General features: G+C 28.0%; 8 protein-coding genes across 9 annotated transcripts; 4 read left to right on the forward strand and 4 right to left on the reverse strand.

The window, feature by feature from the left end:
* Positions 1 to 30: 30 nt before the first annotated feature.
* Positions 31 to 1101, forward strand: LOC128965969 (transmembrane emp24 domain-containing protein eca-like). The gene is made up of 3 exons (XM_054312763.1): positions 31 to 331; positions 407 to 774; positions 867 to 1101. The coding sequence occupies exons 1-3, from the start codon at positions 184 to 186 to the stop codon at positions 1014 to 1016; spliced, it is 666 nt and encodes a 221-aa protein (XP_054168738.1). The 5' UTR covers positions 31 to 183; the 3' UTR covers positions 1017 to 1101.
* A 58-nt stretch (positions 1102 to 1159) lies between these two features.
* On the reverse strand, positions 1160 to 2469 carry LOC128965968 (mitotic checkpoint protein BUB3-like). The gene is made up of 2 exons (XM_054312762.1): positions 2079 to 2469; positions 1160 to 2005 (listed from the first exon to the last, which is right to left on the reverse strand). The coding sequence occupies exons 1-2, from the start codon at positions 2289 to 2291 to the stop codon at positions 1217 to 1219; spliced, it is 1002 nt and encodes a 333-aa protein (XP_054168737.1). The 5' UTR covers positions 2292 to 2469; the 3' UTR covers positions 1160 to 1216.
* Positions 2470 to 2478: 9 nt separating this feature from the next.
* On the forward strand, positions 2479 to 3569 carry LOC128965971 (protease-associated domain-containing protein 1-like). Its single transcript, XM_054312765.1, has 4 exons — positions 2479 to 2804; positions 2864 to 2979; positions 3033 to 3142; positions 3278 to 3569. The coding sequence occupies exons 1-4, from the start codon at positions 2711 to 2713 to the stop codon at positions 3561 to 3563; spliced, it is 606 nt and encodes a 201-aa protein (XP_054168740.1). The 5' UTR covers positions 2479 to 2710; the 3' UTR covers positions 3564 to 3569.
* Positions 3570 to 3593: 24 nt separating this feature from the next.
* Positions 3594 to 5755, reverse strand: LOC128965970 (ferritin heavy chain B-like). The gene is made up of 5 exons (XM_054312764.1): positions 5465 to 5755; positions 4366 to 4478; positions 4157 to 4303; positions 3970 to 4098; positions 3594 to 3895 (listed from the first exon to the last, which is right to left on the reverse strand). The coding sequence occupies exons 1-5, from the start codon at positions 5565 to 5567 to the stop codon at positions 3734 to 3736; spliced, it is 654 nt and encodes a 217-aa protein (XP_054168739.1). The 5' UTR covers positions 5568 to 5755; the 3' UTR covers positions 3594 to 3733.
* Positions 5756 to 7087: 1332 nt separating this feature from the next.
* On the reverse strand, positions 7088 to 8873 carry LOC128965765 (myb-like protein D). Of its 2 annotated transcripts, none has more exons than XM_054312530.1 (5): positions 8766 to 8873; positions 7954 to 8654; positions 7414 to 7465; positions 7299 to 7357; positions 7088 to 7230 (listed from the first exon to the last, which is right to left on the reverse strand). In XM_054312530.1, exons 2-5 carry the CDS (start codon positions 8634 to 8636, stop codon positions 7140 to 7142), a joined length of 885 nt encoding a protein of 294 aa, XP_054168505.1. In that variant the 5' UTR covers positions 8637 to 8654; positions 8766 to 8873; the 3' UTR covers positions 7088 to 7139. The 2 variants fall into 2 exon arrangements, with proteins under 2 accessions (XP_054168505.1, XP_054168504.1); XM_054312529.1 differs by having other exon boundaries at positions 8716 to 8873.
* Positions 8874 to 10318: 1445 nt separating this feature from the next.
* Positions 10319 to 12329, reverse strand: LOC128965921 (telomerase Cajal body protein 1-like). Its single transcript, XM_054312697.1, has 6 exons — positions 11880 to 12329; positions 11400 to 11488; positions 11110 to 11333; positions 10829 to 11040; positions 10521 to 10762; positions 10319 to 10457 (listed from the first exon to the last, which is right to left on the reverse strand). The coding sequence occupies exons 1-6, from the start codon at positions 12183 to 12185 to the stop codon at positions 10319 to 10321; spliced, it is 1212 nt and encodes a 403-aa protein (XP_054168672.1). The 5' UTR covers positions 12186 to 12329.
* A 118-nt stretch (positions 12330 to 12447) lies between these two features.
* Positions 12448 to 13562, forward strand: LOC128965922 (uncharacterized). The gene is made up of 4 exons (XM_054312698.1): positions 12448 to 12578; positions 12643 to 12845; positions 12965 to 13140; positions 13559 to 13562. Exons 1-4 carry the CDS (start codon positions 12470 to 12472, stop codon positions 13560 to 13562), a joined length of 492 nt encoding a protein of 163 aa, XP_054168673.1. The 5' UTR covers positions 12448 to 12469.
* LOC128965759 (rho GTPase-activating protein 19-like) lies at positions 13413 to 15136 on the forward strand. Its single transcript, XM_054312522.1, has 4 exons — positions 13413 to 13733; positions 13798 to 13878; positions 13935 to 14596; positions 14657 to 15136. The coding sequence occupies exons 1-4, from the start codon at positions 13583 to 13585 to the stop codon at positions 15104 to 15106; spliced, it is 1344 nt and encodes a 447-aa protein (XP_054168497.1). The 5' UTR covers positions 13413 to 13582; the 3' UTR covers positions 15107 to 15136.
* Positions 15137 to 16229: the final 1093 nt, after the last annotated feature.

The raw sequence follows: 16229 nt of genomic DNA on the forward strand, positions 1-16229 counted from the left end.
GTTTGTCAATCATTGAATGCATTTGTTGTGTAACAGTGTATATGTTTGGCATTGTATTGACTGATGACAAGTGAAGTGTAAGTCAAAGTGTGTTCAATACGTGGCCTAACAGTCAGTCATACAGTGTTTTCATTGATTTGAATCTACATTTGGATTACTTTAAGTGATAGTTTGTGTCACAAAATGAAGACACAAGACATTACTTTTCATGCATTTGTGTCATTAATTGTCTTGATTTTTGTAAATCAATCATTTGGTCTCTATTTTCACATCTCTGAAACCGAGAGGAAGTGCTTTATCGAAGAAGTGCCCGACGAGACACTTGTAGTCGGTATGTATACCATAACAGTGGACACACTGACGGATAATCAGTGATTAATGGTTGGATCAAATTATGTGACAATAGGTAACTACAAATGCCAATTGTTTGATCCAAACACCGGTGGATTTATGCCATCGTCACCGGGTATTGGTATGCATGTGGAGATCCGAGACCCAGAAGACAAGGTTATCTTATCAAAGGTGTACTCACATGAGGGCCGCTTCTCATTCACTTCACACACACCGGGAGAGCACGTCATCTGTCTTTACTCCAACTCTTCGCGTTGGTTTAGTGGCGGACAGTTGAGAGTACATCTTGACATTCAAGTCGGTGAACACGCCATCGACTATCAAAACATCGCTCAAAAAGAGAAGTTAAGTGAACTTCAGTTACGAGTCAGACAACTGCTGGATCAGGTGGAACAGATCACTAAAGAACAAAACTATCAAAGGGTTTGATTATCATTTAACTTTGACTTTAAATCAAATTTATTACTAATTAATTCATTGCAAATGACTCATCATTTTCTTGTTTTGTCATTCAGTATCGCGAAGAGAGATTCCGACAGACGAGCGAAAGCACAAACTCACGTGTCTTGTGGTGGTCTTTGGGTCAAACAGTCATTTTACTGTCGATGGGTTTCTGGCAAATGAAACATTTGAAGGGCTTCTTTGAGGCCAAAAAATTGGTGTAAAATATTCAATCATTATTAGAATTTTTTGTAAATTATATGTTTCTCAGTAATTATATTTAGATATTATTTAATTTTTGCAAATTTATTATTAAAGACACATTTAAACAAATGATTTGAATAATTGAATTTATTATTCAGTAAAAATAATGATGTGATTGTGTAAATAATAATACAATATATGAAGTGCTTAAATAAGATAATTATTTTGGTTTAGTCTCCTGATCAGTGACTCTCCTAATGAATATTGCATCGGGAGGTATGTCTCGGGTCTCATCATTCTCATAGAGGAATGAGGAAGCAATGGCCAGATATTGTCCGTCGGATGAAAAACAAAGTGATGATATACTTGAAGGATATTTGTGGAACTGACACAAACGCTTTTTATTAAATCCGTCCCAAATATTGACGTAGCCGTCAGACCCTCCCGTCGCAAATGTATTGTATCCGCTGTGAAAACTGATAGCATTGACCGGATATATAACTTCAATGCCACTCGTATTGTCTTTATTTCGATGACATTTAAATGCATATTTTTTTCGTTGAACTTCAGGACTTGGGTCCAGATATTCAACGGCAACTCTGCCTTCAATTGAACTCAAGACATATCCCTGTCTGTTAGGAAAACATCGGATACAACGGGTTTGATATTTAAGACTCGATTCTCTTCTTTGCTGAACATAAGACATATTTCTGAGATCCCAAACCAAAACTCGTCGGCCGGCAGTTCCGACCACAACTTTGTCACCACTAACACCCATTGTATAGACTTTGTCCGGTTGGGCATAAGTACCACTCGCTGACGGCGCTCTCGGATCCCAAAGTTTGACATTTGCATCCCATCCGGCGGTTATCATAACATTAATTTCAGCACTAAATTCAACACAACGTATCGGTGCGTTATGTGATCCCAAAATTGTTTCGGTACCCGAGTTTAGGTCAAACATCTTAACCTGATTATCAAAACCACCGCTCCATACGTGACAAGAGTCCTATTATGACAAATGATAGGATATTTCAATATTAATATATCATATGATATCTAATTGTCGGAGTATTAGTGACCTGAAAGGCGCAGTCAAGGACAGGGGCCGAGTGGTTGTATTTGGTCCGCAATGTATTGGTATTAATATCATGAAGTCTTACGGTTGAGTCCCACGAGGCCGACAACAACAAGTGATTAGAGTGTTGGCCAAACTTTACCGATTGAATGCAATCGTTGGCCACATTGTCTAACTTGAACTCATTGGGAGTCTCAGAGTTTGTAATCAAAGTCATGCCTTCAATATAACTATTGTTTACTAAACACTCAATCAATTGTCACTTAATTGCCAATCAATTCAATTATATTAATATTATAAACAATTAGTTAATTAATTAATTCATTAATTCATTCATTCATTGAATGCTTTATTCATTCAAAAGTATTGACAAAAATCTATTGCATTTCAACCGACAAATTGTACACAAATGACGTCAATTGTCATCAAATTATTGTTTTAGTGTTTATTTGTCAACAATTGACACGTTTTGTCATTAATTATATGATAAGACATAACAATTGATTCAATGTTTATCTCATTTGATCTCAACTATCGATAACAAAGAAGACATCATTTTAATGACTTTTGTCATTTCAGTCGAGTTTTTGCTCAAGACTTGGATCCAATCAATAGATTGTTTTCATATAACTCTAAATGCAATTCAATTTCAAATACAAGCCTTTAATTAATCTTTTGAATCAAACATTTGTTTACTTATTATTAGTCCAAACGTTGGCCACAATAAGCGGTAATTTTGTTTTGTTTTGTAAAAGATATAAATTTTGATATACTTTTGATATTAATTAGAGACAGTTTTGACGACATTGTCGGCCAAAGAGGACATACACTTTGAGATCGTAGAGCCGGAGACACTTCGGTACACATATAGGGCACGAATGGCACAGAACTTTGGCACAACTTTTGTAAGACATAAGTCATATGCGATATCTAATGATTTAATTGTTTGTCTGTTTAGTCGCAGATCTATTCAAACATGAATTTAGTTATCGTTGAGCCAAACGACTCGTGCACTTCATTAGTCAATACACTCGAACTCTTCAATAACATCGGACTCATTGAAAGAGGGTATTGACTGACACTAAGAGATAACTATTTATTTGAATAATAAGACAAAATTATAAATAAATTGTTAATTATATTATCAATTGTTAGCAATTATGTGGAGTTTAATCATAAAATTGATTTAATGTATTTATGTAGCGGCTGTTCATTTTTGGCCAAATGTATTGTCGCCGAAATGAGCGGAATGGTTGGAGTCATCATTTACGACAATAATCACAGCAATGATGATCTTTACATAGAGATGGTCACCGATAATACCACCCGAAATTGTTCAATCCCGGCCGCCTTTTTACTCGGAAAAGATGGTCATATGATTAGGAGAGCATTGGACGCCCACCGATTGAACCGAGCAGTGGTCAACATTCCGGTTAATATAAGTCAAAAGACAGTCAAACTACGACAACCTCCTTGGGTTGTCTGGTAATGACCTTAAGATTGGTCTCAAAACTCTGATATGAATTAATTTTATTCTAATAATTAATATTTATCTACAAATTGTTAATCACTTTTATATAATTTTAAAATAAAGTTATGTTATATATTTTGTTACAAAAGTTGAAATAGTGTTTTCAATTTTCATTTTGATTGAAGCATTTAAAGTTCATCGAGTTTGACATCACCCTTAAGAAGTTGTCTATCGAGCAGATACTCTCCGACACCGTTTTGCATTTGACTTAGTATTGTATGAATTCTTGTCAATTGATTGATTGAAGTCATCTGTTCCTCTAAATACTCGCTTTCAATGAAGTCCATAAGCTATCATTTAATTGTAATAATCAATTATTATTAAAGAAAAGTTGAATTGTAAATAATATTAATTGTTATCATACGTGCGGATCAAGACAAGTATGTTCAGCGATTCCATGGATTTTATGAATATAATCGTTGACATCATTTTCTAATTGAATTGCATCTTCAAGTGCTTGTTTAGGACTGTTCCACGTGCTCTTCACTGGCATCTGATAAGTCAATTGAATTGTAATGAATTTTTCAATTATTTATCAGTTATGTGAATACCTTGACATCTAAAGTGTTGACAATACCACCTCTTTTATTGATATAATCCATTAATTTATGAGCATGGTCCTTTTCCTCGCGGGACTGGTCGGCAAAAAACTTGGCGAACCCTTTTCGGGCCACTTTGTTGTTATCGAAATAAGCCCCCTATAAGTGTATTAATATATTTTTATGCTAAATATGATTACAAATTATCAATCAATAGATACCATATTCATGTAAACCAAACTCGCAAACAATTCTGAGTTTATTTGTGTATTCAGTTCTCGTAAACACTCAGACTTGAGCTCAAATCGATTGGATTTGACGGGCAATTCATTACCTATTTTGCAATGTATTCATAAAACAATCATTTTTTACAATTAAAATTATTATTGTATTTAATGTTAAATTTTTAGTTATAAATAACTAAATAGTTTATAATATTATAGTACTATTTATTACCCATTATTATTATATCATTTTCATATCTACAGTAGTGCTTAACATCTATTCATAATAATTAATCAAATTTTTTTCTATATACTCTAAACCAGTTTAAATTGAATCTCAAACAATGTTTTTTTTGTAATAATTATCATATTAATTATAGTTTATATAAAAAGTTTTATTAATATAAATTTATATCTAAAAATTAATATTAATGCTCCTCAATAAAAGTAAACTTCAACTTGAAATTAATTAATCATATAAATTATAAGATATATAGATTTCATTTATTTCAAATAAATTATTAAAATTTATTTTAAATAACTTACTAATCGTTTTTAAAAAAATAATTTTTATATTGACATTTAATTTATTGATTTAAAACAGACCAACTGAACAATAAATATGTCTATTACTGTAAGTCTTATCACTTTTATATAACTTATTGAAAATTTGTGGATATAAGCAAAAAAAACTCAGCTTTAATTGATAAAACATATATCTATTCAAATTTTTATCGTTAAATCAAATAGCATATAGTTATCATTTATACTTTATTTAAAAAATATATTCAGTATTTATTCTAATAATTATATAAATATTACAAAAGCTACATTATATCAAATTTAATAATATTAACTAGATAAATTTACTTTATTTTTTAGAAATTAAATATTAAATTGGATTTTCTGAACATTTGACAAAATTATCAAAATTTTCAATTATTTTTTAAGCAATACATTATGAAGTTTATATTTCTATTAAAAAAATGAGTTAATAAATAAAAGAAAAACTTTGTAAAATAATATAAAATATTGAAAATTTAATTTAATATATTTTTGTGTATTTAGTATTTAAAAAATTTAGAGAAATACTTACTTTGACTTAAAGCGGTTCCAGAAAAAGACAAATAAATAGCTAAAACAGCTAACAGTCCAAACTTGACAATCATTTTCACAGAAGTCACCAAATTTTCGATCATTCGATGTCTATGAGGTTCTCAAGTATTTTTAAGTATAAGATTTTAAATGCAAACTATAAATGAGTAAAATTTTGAAGATAACTACTAAATGATTGATTTGTTACAAAACTAGCAAAAATCTACTGTAATATTGATATAAATATGATTTGTTTGCGATTAGTATTTAGTTTGACTACATTTTGAACTTTGCTTTTATACTAATGTTAGCCAATTTTATTAAATTAATATAAACAAATTGTTTGCCATTCAATGACTTAAACTTATACAGTTCAGCATATTATACACTGTATTACCGTAATATAAATTATAAAATATATTTGACATAAGATACAGTACATATTATATTTTATATTATATTATTATGTTTTAATTATTTTATTTTAAAATTAATGTAAATATAGTAAAATATTAATCAATTTAACTGATCATTTAATATATTACTTAAATATTATTGACAAACTATGACAAATGACAGTAACCATATAATTAAAAGTTATACAGTAGTAGTAATCATATAATCTTTTAATTATAAATTTATTTTATTTGGAAGTTATTACTGTAAATTACAGAAATGTTATATTGATATTAGAATCATCCAATAATAATTATTGCTAAGCCTAGCATTGCCAGATAAAATGCTGGATATTTTAAATGTTATTTAGATATATTTCCAAAATGGGTATGCCGTCCAAATGGTGTAGTGGGTCAAAGTGGGTCAAAGTGGGTCAAAGTGGGTTAATAATAAATTCATTTATATAATATTCATTAAAAACTGTTTCCAAAGACATTATAAACAGACACTAAAACACAGACAAACATAACAACTAGTGAACAACTATTTGAGGATTTCGTGAATATCACACTAAATCTAAATTAGATGAAAGTTTATCTCCAGATTTAGTTACAAATTACAACAAATCAGTGATTTAACAACAATAGAGAAATTGAAACGTTTTTAATATAGTCGACAAAACAAATTATTTTTAATAAATTCGTAAATATATTTTTTTAAATAAATGGTTACTGATATATATCGTATATACTAGTAATTGATTATATATTTTCAAATAGTCAATAAAACAAAACACTATCGTAAGTACAGTTTATTTACCGTATTTATGTGCAAACTACCCCATATGAAAATGTAAAAATTTTAAAAAATAGCATTTTCATATGGAAAACAAATTCACAATATTATACCTGCGGTAATCTGTCAATATTACCGTAAGGGTAAGTATATCAAGCGTTCCCACAATAAAATAGTTATTTAAAAATCATGTTAAAAGTTTATACCTTTCATGTAATATTCTTTAAAATAATTTAAACTTTAATATAAAAATAATTTTAATAAAAATTAAACATCTTTTAATCATAAATTATACAAAACAATAGAATTGTCATTAAAAAAAATATTCGTATTTTGTTTTAAAAACATTCAATCATATGTGTTATATTGTACTAACATTAAAATAGCTTAATATTAAATTATATGAAATTTTATTATGATATTCAATTTTTATTATTGGTAATAAAATAAAAAACATTTTACAGAAATTAAATTAAAAATCATCGCTAAATATAAATCGGATGATAACTTCCTTTATTCACCTTTTTTCGACAATTGGGACATACTTTTGAAGTGCGAATCACTTGTTGTATACAACTGTAATAAAAAAAACAATTACCGGTATTATAGCAATGTTTCTACGATTACTTCATATGCATTATTACCGATCACAGAATAGATGTCCACATTTTGTGGCCACAAGTTTACGGTCAGTGACACCAAACTATTGGTAATATTTCATTAATAAATTTATAAATAGCCTTAATTTTAATTAAATACCATATAAGACTCATCCAAACAAACGGGACATTTAATACTTCTACGCGATGTACTATTTGATTCAAATTTTAATATTTATTATTAAATTTTAGACATTATAGAGATTTCAAAAGACTATTACTTCAATATCTTGCTTAATATCATCTAATTGTTAAATTCACTCATTTTTTAAATTACTTAATAAGTTAAGTTTAATACTACCATAATATATATTTTTTGGGTAACTATTGACATAATCGATGTAAATAACTTCATAATTTATTTATAAATTTAAACCCCTAATATTTTATGTTAAGTTACAAATAAAACTTGTATTAATATATACAAATAAAATCATATTACCGGTAATTCAATTTAAACTGCTTTCAAACTTTTTTATCAACAATATATTAATATATAATATACAGTACAATATTTACAGTATTGTAATCAAATAAATTACCGGTAGATGTATCGGTAATAGTCATCTAATAGTGAATTGTTTGTTAAATATTTAACAAGAGATATGAGTATATGATATTTGAATAAAATTAATCAAACCTATTGTTTTGAGTGGTAATCTTTAACGGATCAATTTCGACGACATCATCACTTTGCTTAGCAGATGATGATTCAATTGGTTGTGGCTGTGGTTGTGATTGATAGTTATCATTACGTTGTCTTCGTTTTCGTGTAACGTCACGAATAATACACAAGTCTTGGTTTTTGATGACAGAACTGATACACTCGATCTCAGAATCCGATTCATTGTTAACAATACTGTCGTCTTGAGTTAAATCAATACAAACGTTTGCATCTTCTCTTTGATCGCCATTCTCTGTATTTTCATTATTATTGTGATTATCATTAATTTGGTTATTCATGTCATCAACAATCATATGATGTGGTATTGGTCTGGCAGTTGGCATCTCTCTTATTGTAACCTCATTTCCAACGTTTACATCATTGACTGCCAAAACAGATTCATTAGTCTCAGAGTTAAACCCATTATTGGTATGACTTTCAGTATTATTAGTGTTATCTGTATTTTGTGAGAGATTTTCAATGATTTCATTGATGAGTGGCATTGTCTGCAACTCTTGAGTATTGGTGTTGTCATTACTGGAGGAAACAGTAAAACCATTTGCAAGTGAAGTCCGTTGTCTTTTACGGCAATTTCTGTTTGGTCGGCGTTTGGCCGCACTTTTGGTGTCACAATTAGCTCTTCCGTTGTGACCACTCATCTTGTTTTGGTTATCAGACTTTAAATGATTGATTCAAATCATTAGAAAACATTAAACGTTTAATTCATGTAATACTTACTTCATTAGACATATTCATCAATCAATGAAATCAAACTATATATCACTTACCGTAATATCAATCGCAATAACCTATAAAACCTATAAAACCTATCGATATTACCGTTAATTCAATTCAATTCAATCATTTAGTTAACAATTATTTATGGATTAATATTTTTTTTTATTTATTTTACTCAACATTTTTTATATAACTTTTATACATAAATATATTACAAATGAAATTAATACAAAGCATAGAAACAAATAGTACCAAATCTTCATTATGAGTATTACAATCTCAAAATACACTAAACATATTAATATTATACAGTAGAGGTCAGAACCGTAGCATTTTTAGGAAACCAAACCGTTATTATATTATTTGAATGAAATAACAATAATTAAAATTATTTTAAAAATCCAATCGAACTAAAAAAAACTAAAACCAAATCAAATATTTAATGATTATATAATTATTTAGATAATAATTATAATAAAATTTAGTCTAAATCATTAATTTTCAATACTATTATAAATATTTTTTAATTATTATTATTTATGAAATAAACTTTTTTTTTAAATTAAGAACTACTGTATGGTTTAAATTCAATTATTAATATTATATAATTTGTTTTACACATTCATTGTTTAATAAAACGTTAATTTTTTTATCTGTTATTATTAGTAAAATTTGTTAAACAGATATTACTTTATATACCGTAAGTATACTGTAAGTGTAATTATATTATTTATAAATGTTATTAAAAATAAGGCGACTTTAAAATTAAAAATTTATCATGATAATAATAAACTTTAAGCTGCGTTCACACGGACAAAATCTAAGTAGACTTGACTTAAGTTTTGGTGTTCACACATGTACTTACTTGAGTTACCTTGACTTAACTCAAGTACAGTAGTGACCCCTTCTTAAGTAAGTTTACTTCATTAAGTACAGTGTGAACACACGAGACTTATAAACTTAGCCAATCAGTGTTAAGTATAATATGTAAATATTATTACGTTTTAAATGCCTGCTTAGCTGTCTAGCAAAAATATTACATTTAAATTGTTTAATAAATAAAAATTAATTATTTTTGTATAATTTTTATAATTAACATCAAAATTAATAAAATAATTTCAATAATTTGATTAATTTTTATAAAATTAGATAAACTTAAGTGTAGCAATGTGAACACATGTTACTTGAAACTTGACTTGAGTTCAAGTCAAGTCTACTTGGATAAGCATTAGTGTGAACGCAGCTTTAGATTTGATTTAGAGCCTAAAGTATTGTAAAATAAATATACTAAAAACTATAAAATTGATTGAAATGATTTTATTTTAGTAATTTTCAAATACAATAATTAAGTTATATACAGTATATATACATATTTATTAACAACTTATATTACATAATAAAATTTAAAGTAGTTTATTGAATTGCACAACAATTTTGTTAAGTTATATATTTACTGTATGTTATATCTATACCGTACAATCAATATACCGCTAACTGTTATAAAGTATGGTATAATTGAATCAGTTATTATTAAATAACAGTAATATTTATTTAACAATTAATAAATGATTAAATTTTACTTAAATATAAGGCATTGGAAATATTAATAATTCCACCAAAACTTTAAACTGTTTTCTTGTTTAGTCTTTAATAAAGACAAGTCTTCATCTTCACTGTCAGATACGTCGGCAAATCTTCGTTGACCTGAAGTAGTCGACAATAGAGGTAATGTTGGATGAAAACTACAAATATTTAAACACTTTAAGCTATAAAAGGTCACAAACTTCAATAAATACTTCACTTACGCCACACCGTTAGCACAATCATTGTGTGCCTCAAATGAGTTACAAGATTTGAGTATATCATCATTGATATCATCACTTTTGGTGTCATAAATATAGACCATTCCATTATCACTTCCTGTCGCTAAATATTTTGAATCACATGATAAGTCAAAATATACTCTTTGATTAGTATTAACACTACGAGTGATGACAGACAACACTTGACCGACATTTCTAATATCCCAACAAAGTATCTCTGAATCCTATAAATTTTAATACAAAATGTATTATGAAATGTCAATAAAAAAATTACCGGTAATTGTAAATACTTTTCTTCCGCCACTATATAGTCTGTGGCCATCTGCTGAAAACTGGATGTGTGTTAGTCCTCCCTTTTGTCCCATTAATACACATATATTTACAAGACTTGGTTCTTCATAAAGTCCAATACTTTTATCATATGAACCAAAAGCTATAATATTTGGATTCAAAGGATTTACTGCAATACATGATATGATTCCCTTTTGACCCGTTTTGTCCACTTTAAAAATAAACAAAATAAAAATTTTAAACAAATGTTATCATAAAAATATATTTATATAAAACTTACTGTAAGTTTGTTTAGAATCACAGACTCTTCCGGGAGAAGAAGTATCAAAAACTCGGATCCATTTCTCAAAACCCGAATATATTTTAGTTCCGTCAGCACTAAAAGCCACACAATTAGCCGCTATTACTTCATCGGCATAATTGTATGCTCTATACGTACAAACAAGTTGTCCCGTATAGGCGTCCCATAAATGAATTGGATTATCACGACTGGTTGTCATAAGACTTGATTAATAAAATTAGACATATATTAGATAATTAATAAATAATTATAATTTTGATAAAACTCACAGACATGTGGATGGATGGCATGAGTTCATGAGTGGATACCAACAAAAATCATATATGATTTCACTTTCTTTTATCTTAAGCACTGGACTCTAATCTCAAGTAAAGTATATGAAAATTAATATAAAGATCTCAAAGTTAACTAATATATAGGACTAAATATATTGTTTATTAGACATCAGATAATAATAAATATCATTTTGAGTTTAATTATAATGAAAATGTAATGAATGTATTACACTATTTACCAATACTGAGATAAATAGTTTTTAATTAATTAAAACATTCAATATATTAATATTTGCATAATTACTGTATAATCAAAATAAATTATATTTTGATCAATTGATATCAATTGTGTTAACACTTGTCGATCAATTGATTAAAGACATGCAAAGCAATCAAATTCGCCTTTAATTATCACATCATTTGTCAATTTGTTTATAAATAATTTTAACACTTTTTATAAATCAACAAAATTACCATTTCTTCGACGTCTTCGTCTAAAATAATAGGATTTTGACACAAATTTTGTGGTAAATTAAAAAGTCTTAAACAGTGATCATCACTGTTTGTCATAAGACATGAACCATCGGGAGACCATTTGCAACCTTTTAGACAATTGTTTGAATCATTGAATTGATTAAAACATTTGTTGATCAGTTTCGGTGATTTAGTCCAATCATAGTCACACTTATTTTGTCCATCACTGTCATCACTCGTTTGTATAGTTGTTTCATCTAATAATTGATTCAAACGATGTGATGGTTCTTCAATTATATCCTCCATTTGTTTAATATAATGATTAACCTATTGTTTACCTATTGTTTACCTATTGTTAACCCATTGACAACATGTGCTATAAATGTCATATAAATGTGATTATCATATGTTTTGCCACACATTTACACTCAAACCATTCAAACAATGAATCACGTGATTCATTGACTCAACCAATAGGCGAGTGTTGTATGAAAAGTGAGCCAATATTTGAAGCGTTGATTAAGTGATTGATTCGATTGATACGTAATCACTGATTGTGTTTGTTATGATTGGATACCAATTAAGACTAAATGGATAACAATTGGCAACAAATGGAGACCAAAACGTTAAGTCATTTATTTGAAGAACTCATTGAAAATGAGACCAAATTTAATAATAAGAAGATTGCACTCAACACAGGTTTAACCACTTCTTCCACATCAATGATAACCAATTGACTATCAATTTGTTTATTGTCTTTCAGTACGAACTCGTGTCGAGACATATGAACAACAATTGTCTCAATTAAACAATCAATTAAATGATATCAAACGTCATATTGAGTTAAAGCAGATCCAAGTCGTCGACATTACAACTCAAGTAACTTTGATGAACACACAAAATGATTTACTTCAACAACACATCCATACCTTCATCTCAAAGATAGACCAATTAAAGAGACAAATGGTTTGATATTATCTTATCATAAGTTTATAGACATTTGTTATTTTCATAACAGTTATAACTAATTAATTAATTCAAAACATATGATAATTAATAAACTATTTATTCAATTACTACTAAAGGAAAAGTTAAGAACAGATCGAAAGCAAAGAATCCATAATTTGTTAAACAAATCATTGAATTTTTGTCGTCAGTTTGGACCTAATGGTCACAAAAGACAAGAACTAATTGAATGCCAACAAAGAGTTTTACAAATGATTACAATTAAGAATGAATTGAAGACAAAAGTGGATTCATTGTTATCAATTGAAAAACAATTAATAAAACTATAAATTTCAAAATTCAATAAATTAGTGTTTAATTTATCATAATTTAAATTAATATATAATTAAAATAAATAATTATAATATAAAATTAAATTTTACTATAAAATGCAAATCAAATAATAATTATTATTGAATGCAATGCAAGTAAAAGTGAAAAGTTGTACAAATGTATAGAGTTTTATACCGTAGTATTGTATAGACATTATTGATGAGTGAAAGCAAATATATTTGAATAGACGTCATATGATATTAACATATGATTGGATGGTTTGAAATGAGACCGCAGTTTACAATATGTTTGCAACAGATTTCATATTAAAACTATTGTAACAAATGTTTACAAACTGTTGACAACATATCAATTGATTTTATCTGATTGTCGACCATTAGGTGACACACATTACCATCAATACAATGAATTCAATCGATAGGTTGCATCTTAAAGATAATCAATTGTTAACTCAATTAATTCAAAGTCATCTCTCGTTTATAATTGACTTAAACTTTGATATCAATTCAAAAGAGCAAACGATTGGGAAGAAGAGGTCACTTCAGACGCCAAGTGGTAAGTGATGAATATATTTGATAGCTTGGAGTGTAGTGAATGTCTTGAATTCATTGAACAATAGATACTATTTTTGGGTCACCACTAACTCAAGAGGGCATCTGTTGTGTTAATCAATTGATTGAATTCATCACAAATGATAAAAGTAAGTCTTTAGTACTTGAAATGACACAAATGTCTTAATTTGCAATTTGTCTCAAGACATCTTAAATGAAGGCATATTCCGGAAGAGCGGAAGTACTGTAAGACAAATGGAGTTAAAAGAGTTGATATCAATGGGAGTGACGGTTGACTTATATGCCAATCGGTTTACAGTTCACGACTGTTGCAGTGTTTTGAAGAGATTTATTTCAGAACTTCCCGAACCACTAATGACTGAATCAAAGTATCCTTTTTTGAAGAAAATCTCACAATTATGTGATACTATTACTTCTCCTACGAAGACATCGAAGAAATTAACTGCAATTCAATTAATTTTACTTTTATTACCGGCGCCTAATAGACAACTGATCCATGAATTGCTGTCTTTATTTGATAAAGTGATCTCTAATGTTGAACAAAACAAAATGACTTCAATAAGTTTGGCCACAATTTTTGCACCGCATTTGTTTTGTCCGCGAAGTTTCTCAGCCATTGAATTACAGCAACATTTGGATTTATTTACTCAGACATTGATTTTTATGATTGATAATTCAGAATTTGTATGTTTACCACCAAAACAGTTGATTCTTGATGTGGATAAACAACTTGAACTGATTGAAAACAATAAGTCTGAGAGCACAACATCGTTGGCAGCCGTAAACACTGGCCATCAGTTTTGTGTTCAAAACAATAACACTTCTGACGACTTTACGTCAGCTCAAGTATTAACGTATAATAAATAGAAATAACATTTTAAAACTTAATTTGTTTTTTATTGAAAGGTCGCTCAACTTTACGCTTATATCCAAAGTATGCCAAACTCTGGAACTCCAATGAAGAAAAAATGGATCAAACGTTTCAATAGAGAGAATGGAAAGGGAACACCACTTTTGAAACAAAAGAATTTCGACAATTCTAACAAAAAGTTAAAGACATCGATTGGAAGTGTACTCAAAGCTGGACAACAGTTTTTATTTGGCACTAACTCCGACTCAGAAATTGCAAAACAAAAATTAAGTAAAAATCTCTTTACTTCTCCATTAAGTTGTTGTTCTGAGAAGTCATCTCCAACTCCAACCAAACTTAATCATCAAATGTATAATAAGACTGACAATTGTCAACCAAATCCCGAGTCATGTGTCACACCATTAAGTGCTAGCATTGAAAATGCTAACAAAAAAATAAGATTAAGTGTTCGTAAAGTCGGTAATCGGGAACCAATTATTATGTAATATTATTATACATTTGTAATTAGTTTTATTACACAATATTTTATACTATAGTTTTATATACATTTACTTATTTTAATAACTAATGTATTATAAATATTTTATATTACTGTATTTCATATGTTTATAAGAAAACTATAGTGCTTATAGGCATAAAGTATTCAATTTTTTTAGAAATACAATCTTTTTTAATTAAAAAACGATACGTTTTGATAAACATTTTTTAAAAATTTTAATGAAATTAAACAAAATAAATATTTACAAATTGCATGACATTTATAATTAAAAAAATACATAATAATTTATTAGCATTAATAATATAAGTAATTTTTAATGAATGTCAAACTGATCCGTCAGTTTGCGGCAAAATAAAGTCAACTCTACCACTATTTGGTGAAGAGTTTCGATTGTGAAATCGATTATTAAATATAAAACTGTTTGCAATGATTCGCGTCAAACAATTTTTGAATAAAAATCTTGAGATGAGTTCATAAGCGACACTTCGGAAAGATTTGTTTAGTAGTCCGTAGAGAATAGGATTCCAGAATGAGTTACTTATGGCAATCCAAGTGACGACAAACTCGACATTACTCGGGAGGTTGACCTTCCAGACTGACGATATCAGCTCTGTTAGTGTCCACGGAGTCACTGCAATCAAAAAGCCTACAGATATGGAGCCCAGAGTTACTAAAATACGATATGTTTTCTTCTTTTCCTTCACATTAAACTATTATAAAATGTAAAATTTTATGGTAAGTATTATATTTATGATACTAATTATTAAATGTTAATGTTTTAGTGTTATAAACTAATTCTTTTGTAACAATCATTATTTCACATATACTTTAATATACTATTTATTAACATTATTTAATATATCAAATATTTAATATGATTTTAATTGTTCTTTTATAATATAGTTATTTAATGAATTATTTTTACTAAACATTAAAGTATTGAAATCTATGTAAAATAGATATTAGAAAATCTTTTAATAATAATAATTATGGGTTGGAATAACATTTCACTACATATAAGACTTTTTAAAGACATATTTTTTCAATTATGTATAGCTATTAAAATATAATCTGATAACTAATTTAATATAAAAAGTGACAGCATTTAG

Source organism: Oppia nitens, unplaced genomic scaffold (genome assembly GCF_028296485.1).
Source record: "Oppia nitens isolate AA-2021 unplaced genomic scaffold, nextdenovo-longstitch-racon4-pilon3 scaffold18_pilon_pilon_pilon, whole genome shotgun sequence".
Classification (NCBI taxonomy): domain Eukaryota; kingdom Metazoa; phylum Arthropoda; class Arachnida; order Sarcoptiformes; family Oppiidae; genus Oppia; species Oppia nitens.